The 20228-nt window shown below is 29.3% G+C and overlaps 2 protein-coding genes across 5 annotated transcripts; one reads left to right on the plus strand and one right to left on the minus strand.

Moving 5' to 3' along the window:
- Positions 1-382: 382 nt before the first annotated feature.
- Positions 383-4781, minus strand: LOC124426448. 3 transcript variants are annotated; one of them, XM_046968154.1, is made up of 7 exons: positions 3795-4413; positions 1660-1770; positions 1336-1533; positions 1055-1190; positions 792-949; positions 528-640; positions 383-452 (listed from the first exon to the last, which is right to left on the minus strand). In XM_046968154.1, exons 3-7 carry the CDS (start codon positions 1479-1481, stop codon positions 406-408), a joined length of 600 nt encoding a protein of 199 aa, XP_046824110.1. In that variant the 5' UTR covers positions 1482-1533; positions 1660-1770; positions 3795-4413; the 3' UTR covers positions 383-405. The 3 variants fall into 3 exon arrangements, with proteins under 3 accessions (XP_046824110.1, XP_046824100.1, XP_046824120.1); XM_046968144.1 differs by having other exon boundaries at positions 3659-4413; XM_046968164.1 differs by lacking the exons at positions 1660-1770; positions 3795-4413 and adding an exon at positions 4440-4781.
- Positions 4782-4801: 20 nt separating this feature from the next.
- LOC124426391 (lysophosphatidylcholine acyltransferase) lies at positions 4802-19518 on the plus strand. 2 transcript variants are annotated; one of them, XM_046968049.1, is made up of 11 exons: positions 4802-5199; positions 11423-11568; positions 15658-15872; positions 16355-16467; positions 16548-16702; positions 16849-16986; positions 17097-17222; positions 17314-17461; positions 17553-17651; positions 17850-17994; positions 18128-19518. In XM_046968049.1, the coding sequence occupies exons 1-11, from the start codon at positions 5074-5076 to the stop codon at positions 18214-18216; spliced, it is 1500 nt and encodes a 499-aa protein (XP_046824005.1). In that variant the 5' UTR covers positions 4802-5073; the 3' UTR covers positions 18217-19518. The 2 variants fall into 2 exon arrangements, with proteins under 2 accessions (XP_046824005.1, XP_046823997.1); XM_046968041.1 differs by lacking the exon at positions 15658-15872 and adding an exon at positions 14387-14604 and having other exon boundaries at positions 4804-5199.
- Positions 19519-20228: the final 710 nt, after the last annotated feature.

Raw genomic sequence — 20228 nt, forward strand, 5'->3', positions numbered from 1 at the left:
ATCATTAGAGAACGTGACACCCTTTCAATGAGCTTATTGACAAAATTCTAAAAAAAAAACTAACGATTTTATGCAATTCTAAAGCAAAGGAAATTAATGTAATACTTTTGAGCGATCAATCTCTTTGTATGTAAACATGAAAATCTATTTATATTATTGTAAAAATTATAATTAACATTTCTCTTAACAAATATATAAAAAAAATTTGTATTTTTATATAAAAATCGTAAATTATATTTTCTTAGGACGATCTATTTTGTAGAGGCTAATTTGAGAAATACTTTGAATAACCATCGAATCTATGGCGCCATTTGTAGTAATTCTGATTATTTCATAAAATCTTCTTAAGAAGGAATTAAAAAATAGATAGGTGACAAAGATGTAGTAGAAATTGTTTAATAGTATTTATTGAACCTTTTCCATTATTAAAAATTGAGTAAAAGCTAGTATCCCTGAAATATATATCATGAATTAATCTTATAATATAAATGTTAGATTATTAGATAAAATTATATTGAAAGTCTTACTATTTAATTTGATTCTTTTGTAACGATCTTCTACAAAAGAATCTGCAAAGTTATCAATTGATTCTTCATTTTTATAATCCATCGCTTTCATACTTTTATTAATAGAAAGATATCTAGAATTTGGGAATAAGAAATGATAACGTAACGATCTGCATAAAATAAAAAAATGATTCTTCTTTTCCCATATAAAATATTGTTTAAATATTTATAATGACTCTAAATTATAATAATAATCTGTTAAAAAAATATTATTTCAAAGGATACAACTCGTGATAATATTGAAAGCCTTCGATAGCCCATTCTAAAAGTAAATTTAATTTTGGCCTATAAGGTGTTCCATTTACAATATCTTTCATATCTTCGTCATGTAACGAAATATTACTCCGAGATTTTTCCAAATTTGTTAGTCGATTTTTTAAATCCTGAAAAAAGAAAAAATATATATTATTTATCTTCCAACTATTTCACACACAGCGTTCAATCATCCGTCGATAAATTTTTAAGAGAGATATTTTTTGAATGATTACCTGAATGGCGTCATTTAAACGCTGTAATGTATCTTGTAAAAGGGAAATTTCATTTTCAATTCCGATGAAAATTTTAAAAATAAGTTTTTCTCGCGCGTAATCGATCATACAGATTTCTTCGTTATCGACATCTTCACTGTAAAAAAAAAAAGCGACATCTTGAAAAATATTACTGAATTAACTCCACACTGCAGAAACCGTTGTTTTCTACTACGGAAGTCTGGTTAAATATTTTTCTATATCGAATAATATGTAAACGAAAGAAATATGAAGAAATATACCTCGAGACAAAATGTAATTGTTCGCATTGATTTTTTAAAGCTTGCAACGGTCTTTCCGCAGCTGTGAATAATTCCAACCATTTTTCGTCTAATTTCTTTAAATACGTAAAATAATTTATAAGACTTTTATGCAATTCTTTCGTCATACTGTTTAGAGGTTAAGTCGACTACCTTGCTAATCGACCGATACTGATGGAACTGCAATTGAAATATATTACATGCATGAGAGGACCCTTACGTGAAGCTTACTTTTATAATTAATATTTTTCTTTTTTTTAAATATATATATACATATATATAAAACTAAAAGTATATGCAACTTACATTTTTATTAAAACGTTCGATTTACTCGTTATCGAGAGAATTTCAAACGAACAAGTTTATTCACTCCACATACATATCGATTGTTAGTTCGGTAATTATTGACTGTACCGTCTGTGATTGATACAAAAGACAGACTAAACGGTATATATGCCATTGTATTCTTAAAGGTCGATTCACACATTTCAGTTCAGTCTCCGTTATTTTTCCGTTCCGTCTCGGTTTTGTCACAATTCAGTTTTAATAATTTATATGCACACGTATTGATTCAATATACGTAGATTTTACTTTGTGTACGTTGAAAACATAAACGGTGAAAATGGACGAAGTGATCGAAAATTTCCTTTATCTCCGGCCAAAGGTTGCAAATTAAAAAATATTAATTCACACATTTCAGTTCATTCAATGTTTTGTTTACGTTTTGCTCGGTTACGGTGATAAAAATCGTAGTCAACAAAATTTTTTTTAAATAACTGAAGGAATTTTAATAAATTGCAATGTTTTGTCTGCTTATTAGCAAAACATCGCTATTCTGTACCATTAATAACAATTTCACACACGTAAATATTATTTTTCATTTGATAAAATATATTATTTCAGGTAACATTTTAATAAAATTTGATTATGATCAATTTAATCGTAGCATTTTTTGGATACGTCAAAATTTTAAACACGTCAGAAAATAGAAAACATTTTCGTCATATGTGTGTGTAGTTTTTTTCTTTTTTTTTTTTTCTTTTCTTTTTTTTTTTTTTTTTACTACCGAAAAGGCAAAAACTCGTAGCGAACACGTGACAAAAATTTCTACATAAAGAGAATACTATAATTGATTCAATGTGTAGAAAATGATTTACGAGATTTAGAGAAGAAAATTTCGATTTCAAAGATCTATTTCACAAAATATTCTGGTATTATAACTGACCGAAAGATAATTTTATTAAAATGACAACTGAAATATCAATTTAAACGAATGATAATAATTGCGCGTGTGATATTGATAACGGTACAAAATTGATATGTCTAAAAATGCTGCTCTATAAACGTCAAGAGTATAAAAGATAGAAATAGTTGAAGCAATCAAAAATCTCTTGGATCTACAGATAATAGATATTATTAGAATTTCGTCAATCATTTAAAAAGAGAAACGTTGATGATCTCGGATTTTGCATCGATTTATCACGCATCGATGACTGAACTGAGATTGAACGGAAATGTGTGAACGGTACATTTAAATTACATGCAATAATGTCAAAATCACTCTGGCTGAACAATCGAAACGAAGACGAAACAAAGATCAAACTAGAATATGTGAATTGACTTTTAAAAAGAATTCCTTTTAACGATTCATAATAAATGTGATGACGGTGCGATTTTAATGGAAAAATATAATTCATTGTAAGAATTAAATGAATAATGTCATTATGGCCAATTATATTTTGTGTTTGATACAGTAGAGTATCTTTTTCGAACAATGCAGTATTGAAGTGCATCGTGTATACTGTGAGTCATAATAGTTAAGACGTTACTAATGAACCAGCTAATGTACGAAAGCTCAAAGAATTCATCATTTTCAATTTCTAGAATTATTGTGATCTAACAAATTTAACATACATAACATTTTGATGTTATTTAATTATTAATGAATTTCTTAAATCGATAGAATCGATGCACAATAAAAAAAAATTATGATCATATTAAAGTATAAATACATTCCTGTGTTTCGAAACTTTTCACAAATAGTATCAAGATAATTTTAAATGTTTTATCGATCAAGGAAATAATTCCATTTCGTTCATTCGAAACAGAAAAAAACTATTACTATATAAAGTATATAAAGTATATAAAAACTATATGATGTAAAGTATATTTTACTAAAGTGGTGTGATGTTAAGTTTTTGTATTTTCACATTATTATAAATAATTTACCGACAATTAAACGAAAAGATAAAAGAAAAAAAAAAGAAAGAAAAAAAAGATGCTAATACCATATTTCTATACATACGTTAAGATTTCTACACAAAGAAAAAAGCTGATAAAAATATTGCATAATGTAAGATAACAAATGTTGCTACAAATAATTTTTCTCTATGCCTATCTTTTCACGCTGTATAGTATACATTGTTGATGTAACGTTTTACTTGAAAATGCAAGGTATTTCACTTAAAACTTCGTAAATTTATTCGAAATAATATTATGCTTCTCAGTAACACTCAAATAAATTTTTATTCTATTTTCACGTGCGATTTTGAGTAGTAATTTTGGATTCACTAAAACAATATGTCAAGGACAAATTCAGAAGAACGATGCGCACGATTCCTTCTCGAGAACACTATTGATCTTTAACGTGCATAGGTATATGCAAGTCTATATTCTATTAGTTATATCGCCATTGTATAACGATAGGTATATATTATTTCTAACTCTTCGCATTCCGATAAATGTACCATTATAACCATATCCTGAAAAGATATCATCGAAAGAAACTTACAATTCGTATCTTCCTCCCTTACTATATATCATATTCTCATTCGTATGAAAAAAAAAAAGAAAGAAAAGAAATAAGAAAAGGGAAAAACTCTATACTCTTATCTTAGTAATATAATCATTGAAAAAAGAAATAATCCCGCGTCATGTTCCTAATATACCATCAAAATCTTTATTCTTATTCTCGTTGAACATAAGCGTAAATTGGAAATCGTGTAAATTCACCCTTATTATTAGAAGAAAAATGGCGCATCCAAAGATCTCATTCGTATGTTTTCGTGTTCCAAAAGGATACCTACCGAAAACGAGCGAAAGCATTTCTCTTACACCGACATGCGCGCGCACACGATGCTTCGGGAAGATTCGTCGGGATTCGCTAGTAATCGGACGAGGAAACGTGCACGACGATTGGTCGTTCGCTTCACGATATTAAACGGGTGGCGAGGCACAGTACGTTGTAGACCGACAACCCTTACGCGTGTGTAGCGATGCTTCATCGTGACTGATCATCGACTTTTCATTCTCTCTTCCTCTCTCTTTTTCTATATCTATCTTTCTCCCTTTCTCCTTTGTTCCTCTTTCTCTCTTTTTCTCTATTTTCTCTCTCTCTCTTTCTCTCTCCCTCTCTCTCTTTATATATATATATATATACATACATACATATATATATATATATATATATATATATATATATATATATATCCCGTCTTTCTCCGTTTTAATCTTTTTTCGACCTTCTCCCACTTCCTACGAGCTACGTTACCTCTCAGTCTGTTTCTTCGTCGACGAGAATCGTTATTGACGAAGAGTGACGACGCGTCGTCGTTTCCCCTCGTCGTGTCAGACAATATTTAAGGACGCGTGCTGGACAAAAAAAACGAAACGTTAGCTCTCTACATTCGGGAAAAGTAAGGTTCACGTGGAAAAAGAAAAATGGAGGAAATTAACGGGAGGGTAGGAAGGAAGCATGAAGAGGTGGATGCTGCAACCCTCAGCGCCGATCTCCTCAATCCTTTCGTTCATCGACTCGAACTCGACACGACCTACGATAAACTCAAGGTCAGTATTTCTCTCTCTCTCTCTCTCTCTCTCTCTCTCTCTATCTATCTATCTATCTATCTATCTCTCTTTCTCTTTCGTGAGCCCTTCTACGTGCACACTCCTTTCGCACGCGGAAACCCTCCCTTGGGATCGATGCTCGCGCGTCTGTCCGGAGTCGGGCGAGTCATGAGGGGTGAATTTAAGAAGCAGGTCTTAACCTCTCCCCTAATAAATTATATACTGTGTACCCCTTCGTAAATAATTACCGGCGATTATTATTATATTCTTATTATAATAATTATTATATTCTTTAGGACATGGCTTTTCGTTTTTCTAGTTACTTTTTAAATTCTAGTTTGGTATATATATAGACATAGATATAGATATGTATATGATATATATATATATATATATATGTATATGTGTATATATATATATAAATATATATAAAATCACTAAATAAGATCACGTCTCGATAACAATTATAGACCCTAGTTGAATTCTATATTTTAAACAATTCTTTCGCAATAGAACGAAATAATATTCACCTTGATAAGGACATCAACTGTTCGTTGTCGGAATGATTCATGATCGATTCTAAAACATAATTTTATATATTCAACGACGCTGTCAGTCGTCACTTTCACCTGATGCTTGTCGAACTAAGGATAGCTGAAAGATCGTCATCAAGAAATCAGCCAACTTTTCTCGTTGTAATACTTTAATACTAATATCAACATTCTTAACCGTCTGCCAGCGGCTATATAGAAAGAAGTAGAGCGCTCATGACATTCAACGATTTAATATGTAGGTTGTACGTTGAAGAAAGGAAAGAGAAAAGAAAATTATAATTTTACTGAGGAAAGAAAAAAAGGGAAATAGATATCTTTTGATGTAATGACCTGATTATATTATCCGATCTAATATTGATATTCTTTTACAATTTTAATATTGACTGAAAATCAGATAAAAGAGTGACATATAGACGAATTAAATACTTCTCTTCAAATCGCTGCTTTCACTCGTACAAACGTTGCACCTTGTCGATCGTAGAAAGTCTTCCAAACATTATAATTTCCATACAGTATATAGTTGCCTTTATACAGTACAAAACATATTTTTTTATAGTCATCTGCAAAAACATTTTGTTTGCATTTAAAAAAACATTTTAATTTTTTCGTTCACGTATTAAGATAGGGTAGTCCTTTGGAAAAAATTCCTAAATCATTTTTAACATTATACTTTAAGATGTGTTTAAATAGAACTATTCACGTCATAAGTATTGATTATTATAATAAATAATAAGGTTCCTTAAAAAAATGTCTTCTTTATGACAGTAATATATAATAACGACGCTTAAATTATTATTTCCGATGTTTAGAAAGTATTTTTAAAAAATACTAATGGAAAAAATATCTAACATTTCAAAACAAAAAGATTACAATGTATATAATCTTCTGTTACTTATACTTATTAAAAATAATTTACATATGCACTTAAAGAGAAAAAAAGAAAAAATTTATCTGAATAATGTCTTAGTCATTATATCTGCTTACTAGAACGGAAATGTACCTTTTAAAAGGTCAACACAGTTGTTTGTAAGCCAATAACCAATGCGGTTTCATTATGTAACAATAAATTGTGTTTTTTTCAATAAAGAGAGGGGAGGGGAAGAGGAAATATCGATCGTTGAACTATCGACCGAGAAAAAGAAAAACAAATTGTTACAACTGATTTATATGACGAAAAGAAATAATAAAACGAAATGAATTAAAATTTGAATACTTGATGATATTGTTTTATCGATATATTATAGATCAAATCATTATAATTTATTTTTCTATAAAATTAATTTCGATTCATAACGAATTAAATACGTACACCATCCAATGTAAAGTCTTATACTATAATAACAAATTATCATTAAGAACTTCATATTTCATAGTAATTTTTTTAAGATTCGAAAAGTCGAGAAATGATTAAAACGGAAGAAGGGGAATAGCAAAGATATCGATGAATGATATTGGTATTTGAAACCTCGGAACATCTTGGAGAAAGAAATCTCTTTAACAATTATGTGTGCGCGCGCGATGTATACTTTCATGTGTGTGCACATGAGAAGAAAGACGGAGAGAAAGAGCGACAGACGGAGAAAGTTGTCGTACATGTCATATTGTCGTACGTAATGCGGACCTTTTCTTTACAGTTATATTCGCGGATATTATTTTTTTTTCTTTTTTTTTCTTTCTTTGTTTTTTTTTTTTTTTTTACATAAAAATTAGTGCGTGACTGATTATCACGTGTGATAAATTTAAACAAATATTGGTTGTATGATTGTACATTGTATTCGCTATATACGTGCTTATCTGTATAACGGAATAATGAGGAAATGAACAATTTGTAAACATCTCGTTAACGATTACTTAATTGATAATTTATAAGCTTATCATTAAATTCTTATCAATAATTTCACTTCATTTATTTAATCTGTACTAATTTAAATTAATTAAAAAATTTATTTAATTTCCTCATATGTAAGACTATTATTCGGACACGTATCTATAACTATAATACTTTCGTATTACTTTTAGTAGTCAGTATTACCTGATTGATTACATTAACATAAGAGTTAAATGAAAAATATAATTGAATTCATATAAATATTTAATATTGTTGCTATCAAATGAACATTAATATTTTCTTAAGAATTCAAATTTCTTATTATTCTTTTCGTATCGAAAAACTTTCCTCACGATTTTTCTCATTGACAAATATTCGAAGTACAGTATATATTTAGATCTCCATTATATTTAAATCTGCAATAGAAAGGATGGTAAGTGGAGAATGAAACGTCTTTCGTAAAACATTATTAAGCGTAATACATTTCTCAACTAGAAAATTAAAATTTCAAACCGCTTCGCGCCGGATGATACTTCTCAATTCTATGTCGCTAATCAGTGAAAGCGATTTTCAATGCGAGTCTCGGATATAAAGCGAGCGAAAGTCGATCAACGGAAAATAATTATTATTCATTAAGAATCTAGGCAAATTGAGGATAAAACTATTAAATGAAATTTATAATATATTTTTGCAATACTTCAATACATGTTGCATACATATACGATCGAACAAATTAATATCACAGATATTGATATGTATTCTATCCAAAAAAAAAAAAAAAAATCCACTTCATAAATCTACAAGCCATTTCATTCTTTGTATCCATTTATTCTTTTATATTTAAAAATAATATACATATGTATATATATTTATGCAACTAAGCATATAAAATTTATTAAAACAAATGCTAATGAGAATACACGTGTAAAATTTCATAAATGTTTCAAGTGTTTAAAAAAAGGCTCAAACATCATTAGCAAACGAAGAGAAAAAAGTAGGTCATATCAAATAAGATTCGATTTAAAGAAAAATAATTTCATTCTTTACCAAAGTCCTCCAAAACTCACATACACACAAAGATATATTTACCTACTTATATATAAATATATATGTAAATTTTGTTGTCCTATATAAAATAAATTATATTCAAACATCGACTATATTACTCGTACAATCATCTATCCTAATGGCGATTTGAAATTTCGAAATGTTATACTCACAAAGAAAAAGCTACCATAAATGAATCGGAAAGTTAAACTCGTAAAGCAAGAAAAGCTATAAAGACGGACCGTCGACGCCTTTTATCTTTATTCTTCGACACTTCCCGGCTCTCACTGCAAATATCCCGACATGCAATATAAACCTTATGTAGCGCATGTTCTTTTTTTTCCTCTGACAACGTTTTAAAAATATGCTTTAGAATAAAGTCTTTGTCCGTTTGTAATATACGGAATATACAGACGATGATATTAAAAATCTACGACAAATAAAACTCTACGTTTGTTTAATTATTATTTCTTAATCTTAAGATTATTTATTTCTATAAAAAAAAAAGGCACTTGTAGTATAGTAATCAGTAGTATAAGAAGTTTAACATATATTTATAATATAATTATATACAATACTCGTTATACAGTATTATTCTTATTTACATAAAACAAAGATGCATCTAATTAATTTAATAAGATCAAAGGAGATACATTTATTGACAAGAATGAAAGATAAAATATAATGCACGAAGTAATCAAAATTTAGTTCTTTCTTTCGTTGTTTCCTAGGGTAAAAGAGACAAAAAAAAAAAAGAAGAAGAAAAAGTTGAACGTCTCCCACTTCTTTGACTAACTTAGCCTTGCCAGATGTGGGTCACAAAATACGAGGATCTACTTCGGTAAAATGTGTTCCGTGTGAATATGAAAAAAGAAAAAATAAAAAGAATGAATGACAGAATAGTTGACCCTTCGCCTACGTCATTCTTGCTCTTTGCTTACTTATCTTTATAAGATATTCTTATAATATGTTTCTCTCTCTCTCTCTCTCTCTCTCTCGATATAATAAATTACTAATAATGATGCTGCTTTCGAAAAATTTTATAATATGAACTCCTTTTGTCAGAAATAGTCTCTTCTCATCTTTCTGGAACACCTTGACACAATTCTTGGTCATGATCACAGTACGCGTGAGGTTGATCTTAAGACTCGACATCCAAGCAAATTACGAGAAAAGTATTCCGTTCGGATTAGATAGGTTGAAACAAGAAATATAATGTTTGATGTAACATAACAATTTGTCTGTTTCTTCTTGTTGTGTCTATGTGACATAATAGGAAGGTTAACAACATACTTTATGAGTCCTTGAATAAGTAGGTAAACGACATTGTAAGGCTCATTAAAAATGTTCATCAGAAAACTCGCCTGCACCTTACTTTGAATGCTAATATTAGCAACCTCATTATCATGTAGGTGATTAAAGAAATTTCGTAATATCATTGAATCATTATTTACAAATGTTTTTATATCTTTTGAACATTCGAATCCAGATCAATTTCCATTTTGTTCTTAATAGTAAATTCTACGTCAATTACGATGAAACTTACTAATAGAACGATAGTTCCTCATTTCGATAAATTTAATCAAACGTAAGACATAATAGACACGTTAATTTCATATTAAATAAAAACATAAAAGAAAAGAAAATCCATCAAACTTGTACTTTTAATAAACTATATCTATAATATTTGATTGGTACGTGATCAAATAAAGTGATAAAATTCTTTACAATAAATTATAGCCTGCCTAGAATTCGAACGAAAGTAATTGCTATGAATGACGCGTGTTTTAGAACGAGATTATCTACTGTACGTATATACCTACTTTCTTCGAATACTTTCAATGTTCCAATATATCTGTTAGAAGTTGAATAGAATTTAACTAATCAAGAAGAAATCATAATCACGATAATATGTTTTTCAAAGAAATTATCTTTAATAAAGAGATTACAATAAGAAATTATCTTTAATAAAGAGATAACAATAAGAAAGAAGATGAAAGAAGAGGAAGAAGGTATCATTAAAATTTTTAATGAGGAAAAAGTTCTAACATGAATTCTAAAGGCTTCGACACAGTTTCTTACGAACTACCGTTATATTCTTTTTTATCACGTGTATCACACATTTCGGATATCAAGATCCACATGGATCCATATAATCAAAGTCGACATCTTAATTAATAATAAACTTTAAATTTGAAAACTCGTTTTAGAACACGGAAGTACTACTTAAAAAAATGACCTTGGTTCACATGATGATTCAGAAAAAAAAACCTGTACTACTTTCTCTCGTATAAATTTTTCGTGACACGAAAAGATGCCGAAGAAGCGAACGAAGAATAAAGACAGTAGCGAATGCAACCTTGTACCGTTGAATCCACGAAAGCATCCTCGGTGCATCAAAAATAATCTTTCGGCCGTAACCTCGATCTTGAAAGATCGAGTGAGAGAAATACACGTGAAACGATAACTTGCAACGCAAGCCAGGCTAACGGAACGATCAAACGGTACTCGTTCTCTTTCTTTAACTCTCTCTATCTCTTTCGCTTCGTCTTCTTCTTCTTCTTCTACTGCATCCATCTTATCATTTCAACAAATGGTAAAACATTCTATCTGCAAGATATAAGATCTGTTTTTTTCTCTGATGAGAAAAAAAAATCGGTTAAATCGACAAAAAGAAAGTCCGTCGAAGACAAAGTCACAAATAATTATTTTATTTTATTTATATTAAATTAATGATATAATCTATATCTCAATACATAATTTCGATCTAACATGTAAACATTTCGTTTTACAGACGGCATTCCTGACGGTAGCTCTGTTACCATTAAGGCTAGCTGCGATTACTGTTTTAGTAATAATGGCCTGGCTTTTAGCTTGTTTGGGTCTCTATGGACTTTCTGAGGAAGATTTACGTCAAGCGCCTCTTAAAGGATGGAGACGGTAAGTCGTGACAAAATTAAAAAAATGTCTATATTTTTCTCAAAATAGACTTTTCTAAATATTATTATTATGCATAGATAGAAACATTGATAACTTTAAACTCTCAAGATAAATATTGATATTATATTTAAATAATTCAGCTTGTTTGTACAGCTTGAGAGAGTTCTTTGTTGTTGACACAAAGAAAAATTATTTTTATTAAAAAAGATTATTTTATTCTCGAAGATTCCGCGAATAAAAATCTATTTGTGGCCATGTTCCGTGTCCGAAATGATGACGCCATTGTTTCGTGTCCGAAACATTGTCCGAACATTCATGCATTCATATATAATCGTGTCATGATCATTCCGAATATTTATATACGATTGACGAAGACCGTCCGTGAATGTGTCCGATTTAAAGTCATAGACTAATAAAATACTTTTAAACACGTTTATACAATTATCTCAATGTTGTAACCGTGTCTCTCCATGGTGAAACTAGGAAATAAGAGAAATATTGGAGGCTATCAAATGTAACCGAAGATTATCAGGGCCACGGATGACGATGGATATGACACGAATGATATATAAACTGTTATATACAAAACTATAGTAACCAATTCGAGTCTGATGCATAGCCGGGATACGGTATGACCACGGCACGATTCTATATAAATGAACCATTCCCTCTCGGCTGATCCTGCACGGCATATCACCACTTGCTTCTTCCATGTTAACTCTTTCGTTATCAATGATGACTGTAGTCGCTCATCATCGCACAGTCGCTATATCCAACCTGTGCCTTTCGCATACATTTACAGCTTTGGCTATATTTTAGTTCCATGAAATTTGAATGGTGAAACAAATTATTTATATAACGTGACAAAGTATCAAATGCCATACTCTGTCAGCGATAAAGTATACGTTTGGTTCGCGGTAAAGTGCATACGTGTTTTTTGATTACTCGTATAGCGGCAACGTACTTATTCGATGATGATGATGCTATAGTAAAAGCGCTAACATGACAGTAGTCGATAATAAAGAACAAATTAGTTGGACTAAATTGCCTAACGCAATAATTTTGTAATTCTATTCGCTTTACATTATAATTAAACTGTATCCTGCAAAATTCATTAAGCATTAGTAACACAATCAATATTTTGATGCATTCAACTATGTATTTAGTCATATCTACATTAATATAAAGTAATAGCTGAGTAAATTATATTTTTATAAAATGTCACTTCGTCCTTAAAGATTACCTATTGAGAAACCATTATAGTGATAATAACATAAGTTTAGTAGATAGGTAAATAAAATAATGTAGTGATAAATAGTATGCTAAAGGATTAAATTAAGTTCTAAATTTATTTATGATATTGTTATTATGACCAAAGAAATTATCAGAATTAATTAAGTTATTTATAAATATTAATAGTACAATATTTAAAATTGTTTCAAGATGTATTAGGTGAAATTTGAAAAAAATTAAACAACTAATAAGAAAGTTAGAAAATTATTATAACTAAACGTATATTTAAGATTAAGATATATAATTGACTTTTATTATATTCAATTAATAGAAGTATTATTTCAATATGTTTAATATTCTAAATAGATCGTTGATGCATCAGCAAAACATTTGTGAGACTAGAAATTTCTACTATGTTATATATCATCCGGCTCGCTCTTACATGAATTTTTCATTATATCTCACAAATCGTTAACCATTTAAGACACCAATTGGGATCACACACTCAATTTAACACATCTATTATGTGTTAAATTTCAGATACTAATACATTACATTTTACATTTAATCGCTTTTAAATGATTACTAAATCTATAAAATTAATGTAAAATTTAAAAAAGCTTGCATAAAACCAAATAGGATATTGCACAATAATATGTAAATAATAATTCGAAATACAGATTTTCTATCTCATATCGAACAGCTTTCACCTTCGTACACCTGTTATGACTCCACGTTCTATAAATGACATACAAAGTACACGCTTGAGACATCTGTTAAATTTTCAATGCGAACTATTATATTGAAATGCGAAAAGAAGGACGGTCTTTCCCGTGAAAAGTCAATTGTTTTAATTAGAAAAAAAAAAATCTTCAGTTGAAATGTTAATAATACCGATATTCATTCATTTAATTGATTTCCCTTGATTTCAATTTAATTTGTTCTCAAAAAAAAAAAGAACAAAAGAATGATTAATACGTTTGGTTTGTATTATAAATATCCTTGACCTTCTTATCGTTCGCGCTCGCTATATAAATTTTCTATTAGAGTATATATTGCCGATGGTAATGAATTTCCGACTTGAAACACCTTCTGAAATAATAAAAAAATCTATACCTAGTCTAGAGGCTTCGATGGAAACGCGTAAGTTCAAGTTCAAGATAATTCCGAAGCGATAAATACTAGCAATAATTTTAATAATTGTCTTTGTTCGTTGTAGATATAGAAAAATAATAATTAATAAATATTAGATCGTTAAATCAAAATGTGTCATGTAATTCTTATCGAATTTCTTAGTGATACATGTTACTTGATATGCTGGAAGTCAAAGATTTTGGAAAAATCGATTCAATTAAATTTAATTAAAACAATATTTATTGATGCAACGAAATAGAAAACGCTTAGCTCAAAGGAGTAACGTTCGCATGTGAATTTACCAATATTACATAGAAACGAAAGTAGGTACTTAGTTGCATTCTGTTTGCCTCCCTTTCTCTTTCATCGAAAGCCGTTAAAAAGACTCGAGTATGCTTTTCTAACATCGAATGAAATTATCATCACATATATGAAACGTGTGATGAAACAGAGACATGCGCATCGTGATCTGCTGGATGATGCGAGCATTATTCGTCTGTGGCGGATTTCATCAGCTGAAGGTGAAAGGTCAAAAAGCGGAAACAAAGGATGCTCCGGTGCTAGCCCTTGCACCACACTCGAGCTTCTTCGATGCACTTCCGGTCGTTTACCTTGGTGGACCGAGCATAGTCGCCAAAGGAGAGACGGGCCGCATTCCATTCTTCGGAAGTAGGTCACAATTCTCATAATCTCATCGTTTTTTTTTCCTTTTTATTCACCAGTGGTGAAAACGTACAATGGTTGAACATCTGTTCGAACCATTTTTTACAACACACGAAAAAATTATCCAAAAATTATTTCCCGTTAATAAATGAATAAATAAAGGAAATAACTCATTGTTCTGTGTGAACAATTTTTCCAGCTTTTTAATTTTTATTTTAAATTACAAACAAATAAATATTGAAATCGGTTCGTTCGTAAAATATAAATAAAAGTTAATAAATCTATTTAAATTCATTCTAAAAAAAAAATATGCGATGTTTGGATAAGTATAAATATAATGTTAAATAATTAATATAAATAATTAAATGATTATCTATCTTTTATATATAAATATATGCACGCATGTATATACATATGGTGGATGGGATTATATATCTGGGAACATATATTTTAACTAACAATACAATTAATATAATTATTAACAATTTCAATGTATTGCGCCATAGGTGTAAAATAAATATTTTAAAATGAGATAACATTAAGTAATTACACACATCAGCTTATGAACTGACAAAATTTATATCTTAAATTTATATTAGCCAGAGGGATTATTCTATTCGGCTATATCTATTCATTATAGACTACTGGCTTTATCTTTCCTCTTACTTTCCTGTTTCATGTTGCCACATTAAAAGAAAAAGAAGAAGATCTTAACGTCATTAAGATCTTCCTGTCTAGGAAGATCACTGAACTCTACAAATTACTTCGTCGACTTTTTCTACGTACAAAACTTGCGATGGATATTTCTTTCTTTTTTCTTATCTTATTTTTATAATGCATATTAATTTGCCAAAAATGATCGAGAAAGAGACACGAATTTAACTTTAATGACGAGAAAGTGCAATTCGGTTGTTGATAAAAAAAAAAAATAAATAAATAAAAAAAAATAAAAAAAGAAGTAAAATTTTGTTTGAAGCAATTAAATTGATTAAATTCGAATCGAGTCCTCGTCGAATGAAATTTAAATAAGTATAGCATTGTGTGGATTACAACCTGCAGCAAAATAGTTCCCTGGTTGTGCTTTCTGGGACGACTGACATACCAGGCAGGAGGAATGAGAATCATCGTACGCGGCAAACAAGCTTCAAGAGCAGAGGCACCGATTCTAGTGGTCGCACCGCATTCAACATTCATCGACGGTGGTATCGTCTACGTAACTGGATTTCCCTCAATCATCGTAAGACGAGAGTCAGGATTGAATCCGTTTACCGGAAGTATGTGAATGCTGAATATATTTCACAATTCTCCAAAAACAACAAATATAAGAAAACAAGTGATTGATGAAAAACAAGTTTTTCTAACCATAACAAAAAAAAAAAAGAAAAGAATAATCTAATATACAATTTAATAATTATACTTTTTATTTTCAAACTTTTACTAAGATTGCGATCCAAAAATGTTCGTCGATATGCATCCCATTCGCCATATAATATAAAAGAAAAAGTTACGATTTCAAATGTACCTTTTTTTTTTTAATAATAATTTAAATTACATTCATGTTAATTACGTATTTAAGTACATGCACATGTAAACTCATGCATCTTCGTTTAACTGTCTGAAAATAATTGCGTTCGAATAAAAATTCATTTATTAATCGAACGAAGCTTGGATGATACATGATTATAATTTCTCGCAATCATAAGAAATCTGTTTCATTCGAGCTCTTCGATTTAACATATTCTTACTTCGGGTTCAGAGCTCATCAATTACACGCAACCGGTCTATGTATGGAGAGAAGATCCTAATTCACGACAGAAGACGATAAAAGAAATAATCGAACGTGCTACTTCGAAAGAAGATTGGCCACAGGTAATTTGTATTTATTATAGATAAGTTATTAAATGTAGATTTAAATGACTACATAAAGAAAACATTAATTTTGTTGTCAGGTAATGATTTTCCCAGAGGGTACCTGCACAAATCGTTCGTGTCTGATAACTTTTAAGTCAGGTGCTTTCTACCCAGGCGTACCTGTACAACCAGTGTGTATAAGGTATCCTAATAAACTAGATACAGTTACATGGACATGGGAAGGTCCTGGAGCGTAAGTAGAACATTAACAAATTTATAATGAAAAATATTCGATATTGATATAAATATTTTTTATCGTTGAAAAATAAAAATTTGGGTATTATTAAAAACTAACGACTTAATTCGATTCGAATCATGATTTTAATAAATTGATTACAGTTTAAAATTATTATGGCTCACGTTAACCCAGCTCAATAGTAGTTGCGAAATTGAATTCCTTCCTGTCTACAAGCCAAGCGAAGCAGAGAAAACAGATCCCAAACTTTATGCGAATAACGTCCGCCGTGTTATGGCAGAGTAAGTAATACTTGTACTATTAAATCCTAATTAATAAATCGATATTCATATGTAAAAGACTTGCTCTCTTGCGATATTATTTTGATTAGCAATTTTTCCTTGGTTTTTAGAGCATTAAAAATCCCTGTATCAGATTATACTTATGATGATTGTCGAATTATCAGCAAGGCTCACCAGTTACATATACCTCATGCATCCACCATAATAGAAGCTCACAAACTTCGAAATAAACTTGGGTTAGTCCTTCAATATTAATCGTAATATTACACTATATTTATATCTCTAATTGGCAAACACTTTTACAAATTAAGCGTCGCTTGTTTATAGTTTGGCAGCATCGAAAACCGAAGAAGAGCTTCTAGGGAAAAAAGCAGAAAAATTCGGCGAGGAAGTAAATTTGCAAGAATTCGCACGGATTCTTAGACTCGATGAAAAAGAACCGACTACTCAGCAACTCTTTCGAATTCACGATCGAGTATGTTCATTATAAAAAAAGCTGATCCTACTGTTTCAATTTTATTTTCTTCCCAATGACATATATTTGCTACGTATATTTTCATTTTTAGAATGGCAAGGGCACGATAGATCTTGAAGAATATATATTCACGATACTGGCAACAACAAATGCTAATTGTGAATTGGATATGGTTGAAATCGCGTTAGATGTAAGTATATATTGAATACATACATATACATATGCGCACGTATATATATATATATATATATATATATATATATATATATATATATATATATATATATATTGATATTTTTCATTAATCTATAAATAGTAGAAGTAAAAAAAAAGTAACGAAATACTTCTTTCTAAATATGTAAATATTCTTAAATATATTTTCATTTAGGTTTGCGGTTCTAAAACATTGGAGTGTGTTAATCTAGCGGAACTTAGAAAAGCTTTGAGGTTGTCATTGCACTTACAATCGGAGGATGTTGATAAAATTTTCCAACAAGCTTGCAATAAACCTGGTGACAACGTAGTAACTTACGGTAAATTACAATGATTTATATGAATTTGCAACAGTTGGTACAAATTCTCGTCAATTTTATCACAAATATTTCATTATATTCATAATAGTAAGATTGTAATTATATGTAATTACATCATAATAATTTTTGACAGAGGCCGCGCTTGGTGTATTAGCTACACGAGCAGAATTTTCGCATTTATTCACTGGGAATTCTGAGACAAGGAAAAAGAAGACCATTTGAGAGTGTGTCTTGGCCGCGTCTCGTATTCCTCGAAGAATTAGGGAGCAACGTGACTCCAATAGGCCACTTCTCAGCCAAATTTGTTCTAGCCCTGTATAACTAGGTAATTTCTTATGCGGTCGTTGAGACTATTTCCTCTCTACATACATGCTTAGCAGATTTTTTAAATAACATCTATATCTTCGATGAAATAATAACGTCTTCAAAAAATTCTATGGTGATTGATAAATTGAGCTTGGATAATAAGCATACTACTGATCTAATTGGATTATGAATTGTTATTAAAAAAATGGGCGGAAATCTTTTTCTAAGCCGTATGAAAATAAAATACAGATATATATATATATATAATATAAATTAATTCGAATAAAATATTCGAATTTGAAAAACATTAAAGCAGTTCAATATTTGTTAAGTTTATTAACAATTTGAATAATCATTTTTTTTTTTTAATTTAAATTCCGTTATAATGACGCTATGAAATAAAATATATCAAATCGAATAGATTTTACTTATAAAGAAAATGACACAAGTCATTTAACAATATAATTTAATAATTATTGTCTTTGTATTGTCTTAAAGTATTTTTTTGTTCGACTGACAATTCATTTCAACAATTAAAAATAGAAATTATTTAGAATAGGCCTTATTGTATTAGTTAAATAGGTATTACAATGAATTTTTCACCTTTATGAGGTTTCACACTCGGAAACAAAATTAAGTATGCAATACATGTTAAAACTTTTGTTATATAAAGGCATGCAGAATCCTTGCTGTGAGACTGGAAGATAAGTCGGACGTATCGTCCATAGGAAACATTATTTAGTCTTATAATCGCTTTAGATTGCTCAGGGTTTGTAAAATGCGAAAATTATTGAATGAGTGCTCAATTATTTTATGTTTGTGGAAATTAATCACAAAGATCTGCTCGGTCACTTGATCGAGTTTCTAGTAAATTAAAGTATACTAATTATGAGTACCTAGAAGTTGAACATGCATTTAGAATAAATATGTTATAAAATTTATTCTTTGCTCGATAACAATACATACTACAGTATTTAATATTTAATATACACACATATATAATATAATGATACATTGGTCGTGAAATACAATAAAATGTTACTTATTGTATATTGTATATACGCATATATGTGAATATATATATATATATGCGGTGACGTGTGTGTGTGTCACGTACGCGATGCGTGTAATGTATATACACAAAATATATACTTGTACATATAGATACAATAAAATATTCTTACAAGGTATGAATTATCTTGATAAGTAGTCTAGATATATTTTGTCTTTGCCTATAAATTGGCAAAAATTATTTATTTACATTATGAATTTATTTTAAGTACGAAACAAGACTGAAAAAATATATATATATATAAAGAATATAGATCTCTAAACTATCACATCAAATTCTAGATATCATAGAGTTCTAATTGTTAAGAAAATAATGAAATGTATATATATATATATATATATATATACACTCTCAGAGATTCTGAAATAGTTATTGATAGAACCTGATTATCACAACTAATTTCTTAGATCACCGATGTAATTCGGTAAAGTATTACTATATTATAACTTTAAATATTATTTTAAATAAATATTAACTATAATAACATTTACAACTCAATTCTGAGATTACATATTTTCATATATTGAAAACAATATTAATGATAAATCTTAATTATTGACTTTTTGAGCAAATGCATTATACATAGTGATAATCACGATTGTGTTATGCAATGGATATAGTGTATTAATACTGTTGCCTCATATTTAATATATACAAGCTCAAAATGATATTATTCTCAACAAATATAGAAAAAAAGATGTAAAAATTATACGCAAGCATAAAAAATATATATTGAAAAAAGTTCTATAATGAAAAAAGAAACGAATTTTTAGGTATTTCTAATCAGCATTTATATAAAAAAAAAAAACATAATATCTGAATTCGTCATAAATATATATAAAAAAAATAGAAAGAA

The sequence above is a fragment of the Vespa crabro genome, chromosome 1 (assembly GCF_910589235.1).
Source record: "Vespa crabro chromosome 1, iyVesCrab1.2, whole genome shotgun sequence".
NCBI lineage: Eukaryota > Metazoa > Arthropoda > Insecta > Hymenoptera > Vespidae > Vespa > Vespa crabro.

Bases quoted from the DNA above. Each gene is read 5' to 3' on its own strand.
- LOC124426448 (XM_046968164.1), bottom strand. From the start codon at position 1,481: ATGACGAAAGAATTGCATAAAAGTCTTATAAATTATTTTACGTATTTA. The intron at 950-1,054 runs GTAATCATTCAA...TTCTTTTTTCAG, and splicing joins GTTTAAATGACGCCATTCAG to GATTTAAAAAATCGACTAAC. The intron at 453-527 runs GTAAGACTTTCA...TATATATTTCAG, and splicing joins CAAAAGAATCAAATTAAATA to GGATACTAGCTTTTACTCAA.
- LOC124426391 (XM_046968041.1), top strand. From the start codon at position 5,074: ATGGAGGAAATTAACGGGAGGGTAGGAAGGAAGCATGAAGAGGTGGAT. The intron at 16,468-16,547 runs GTAATTTGTATT...TTTTGTTGTCAG, and splicing joins CGAAAGAAGATTGGCCACAG to GTAATGATTTTCCCAGAGGG. The intron at 16,703-16,848 runs GTAAGTAGAACA...AATTGATTACAG, and splicing joins ACATGGGAAGGTCCTGGAGC to TTTAAAATTATTATGGCTCA.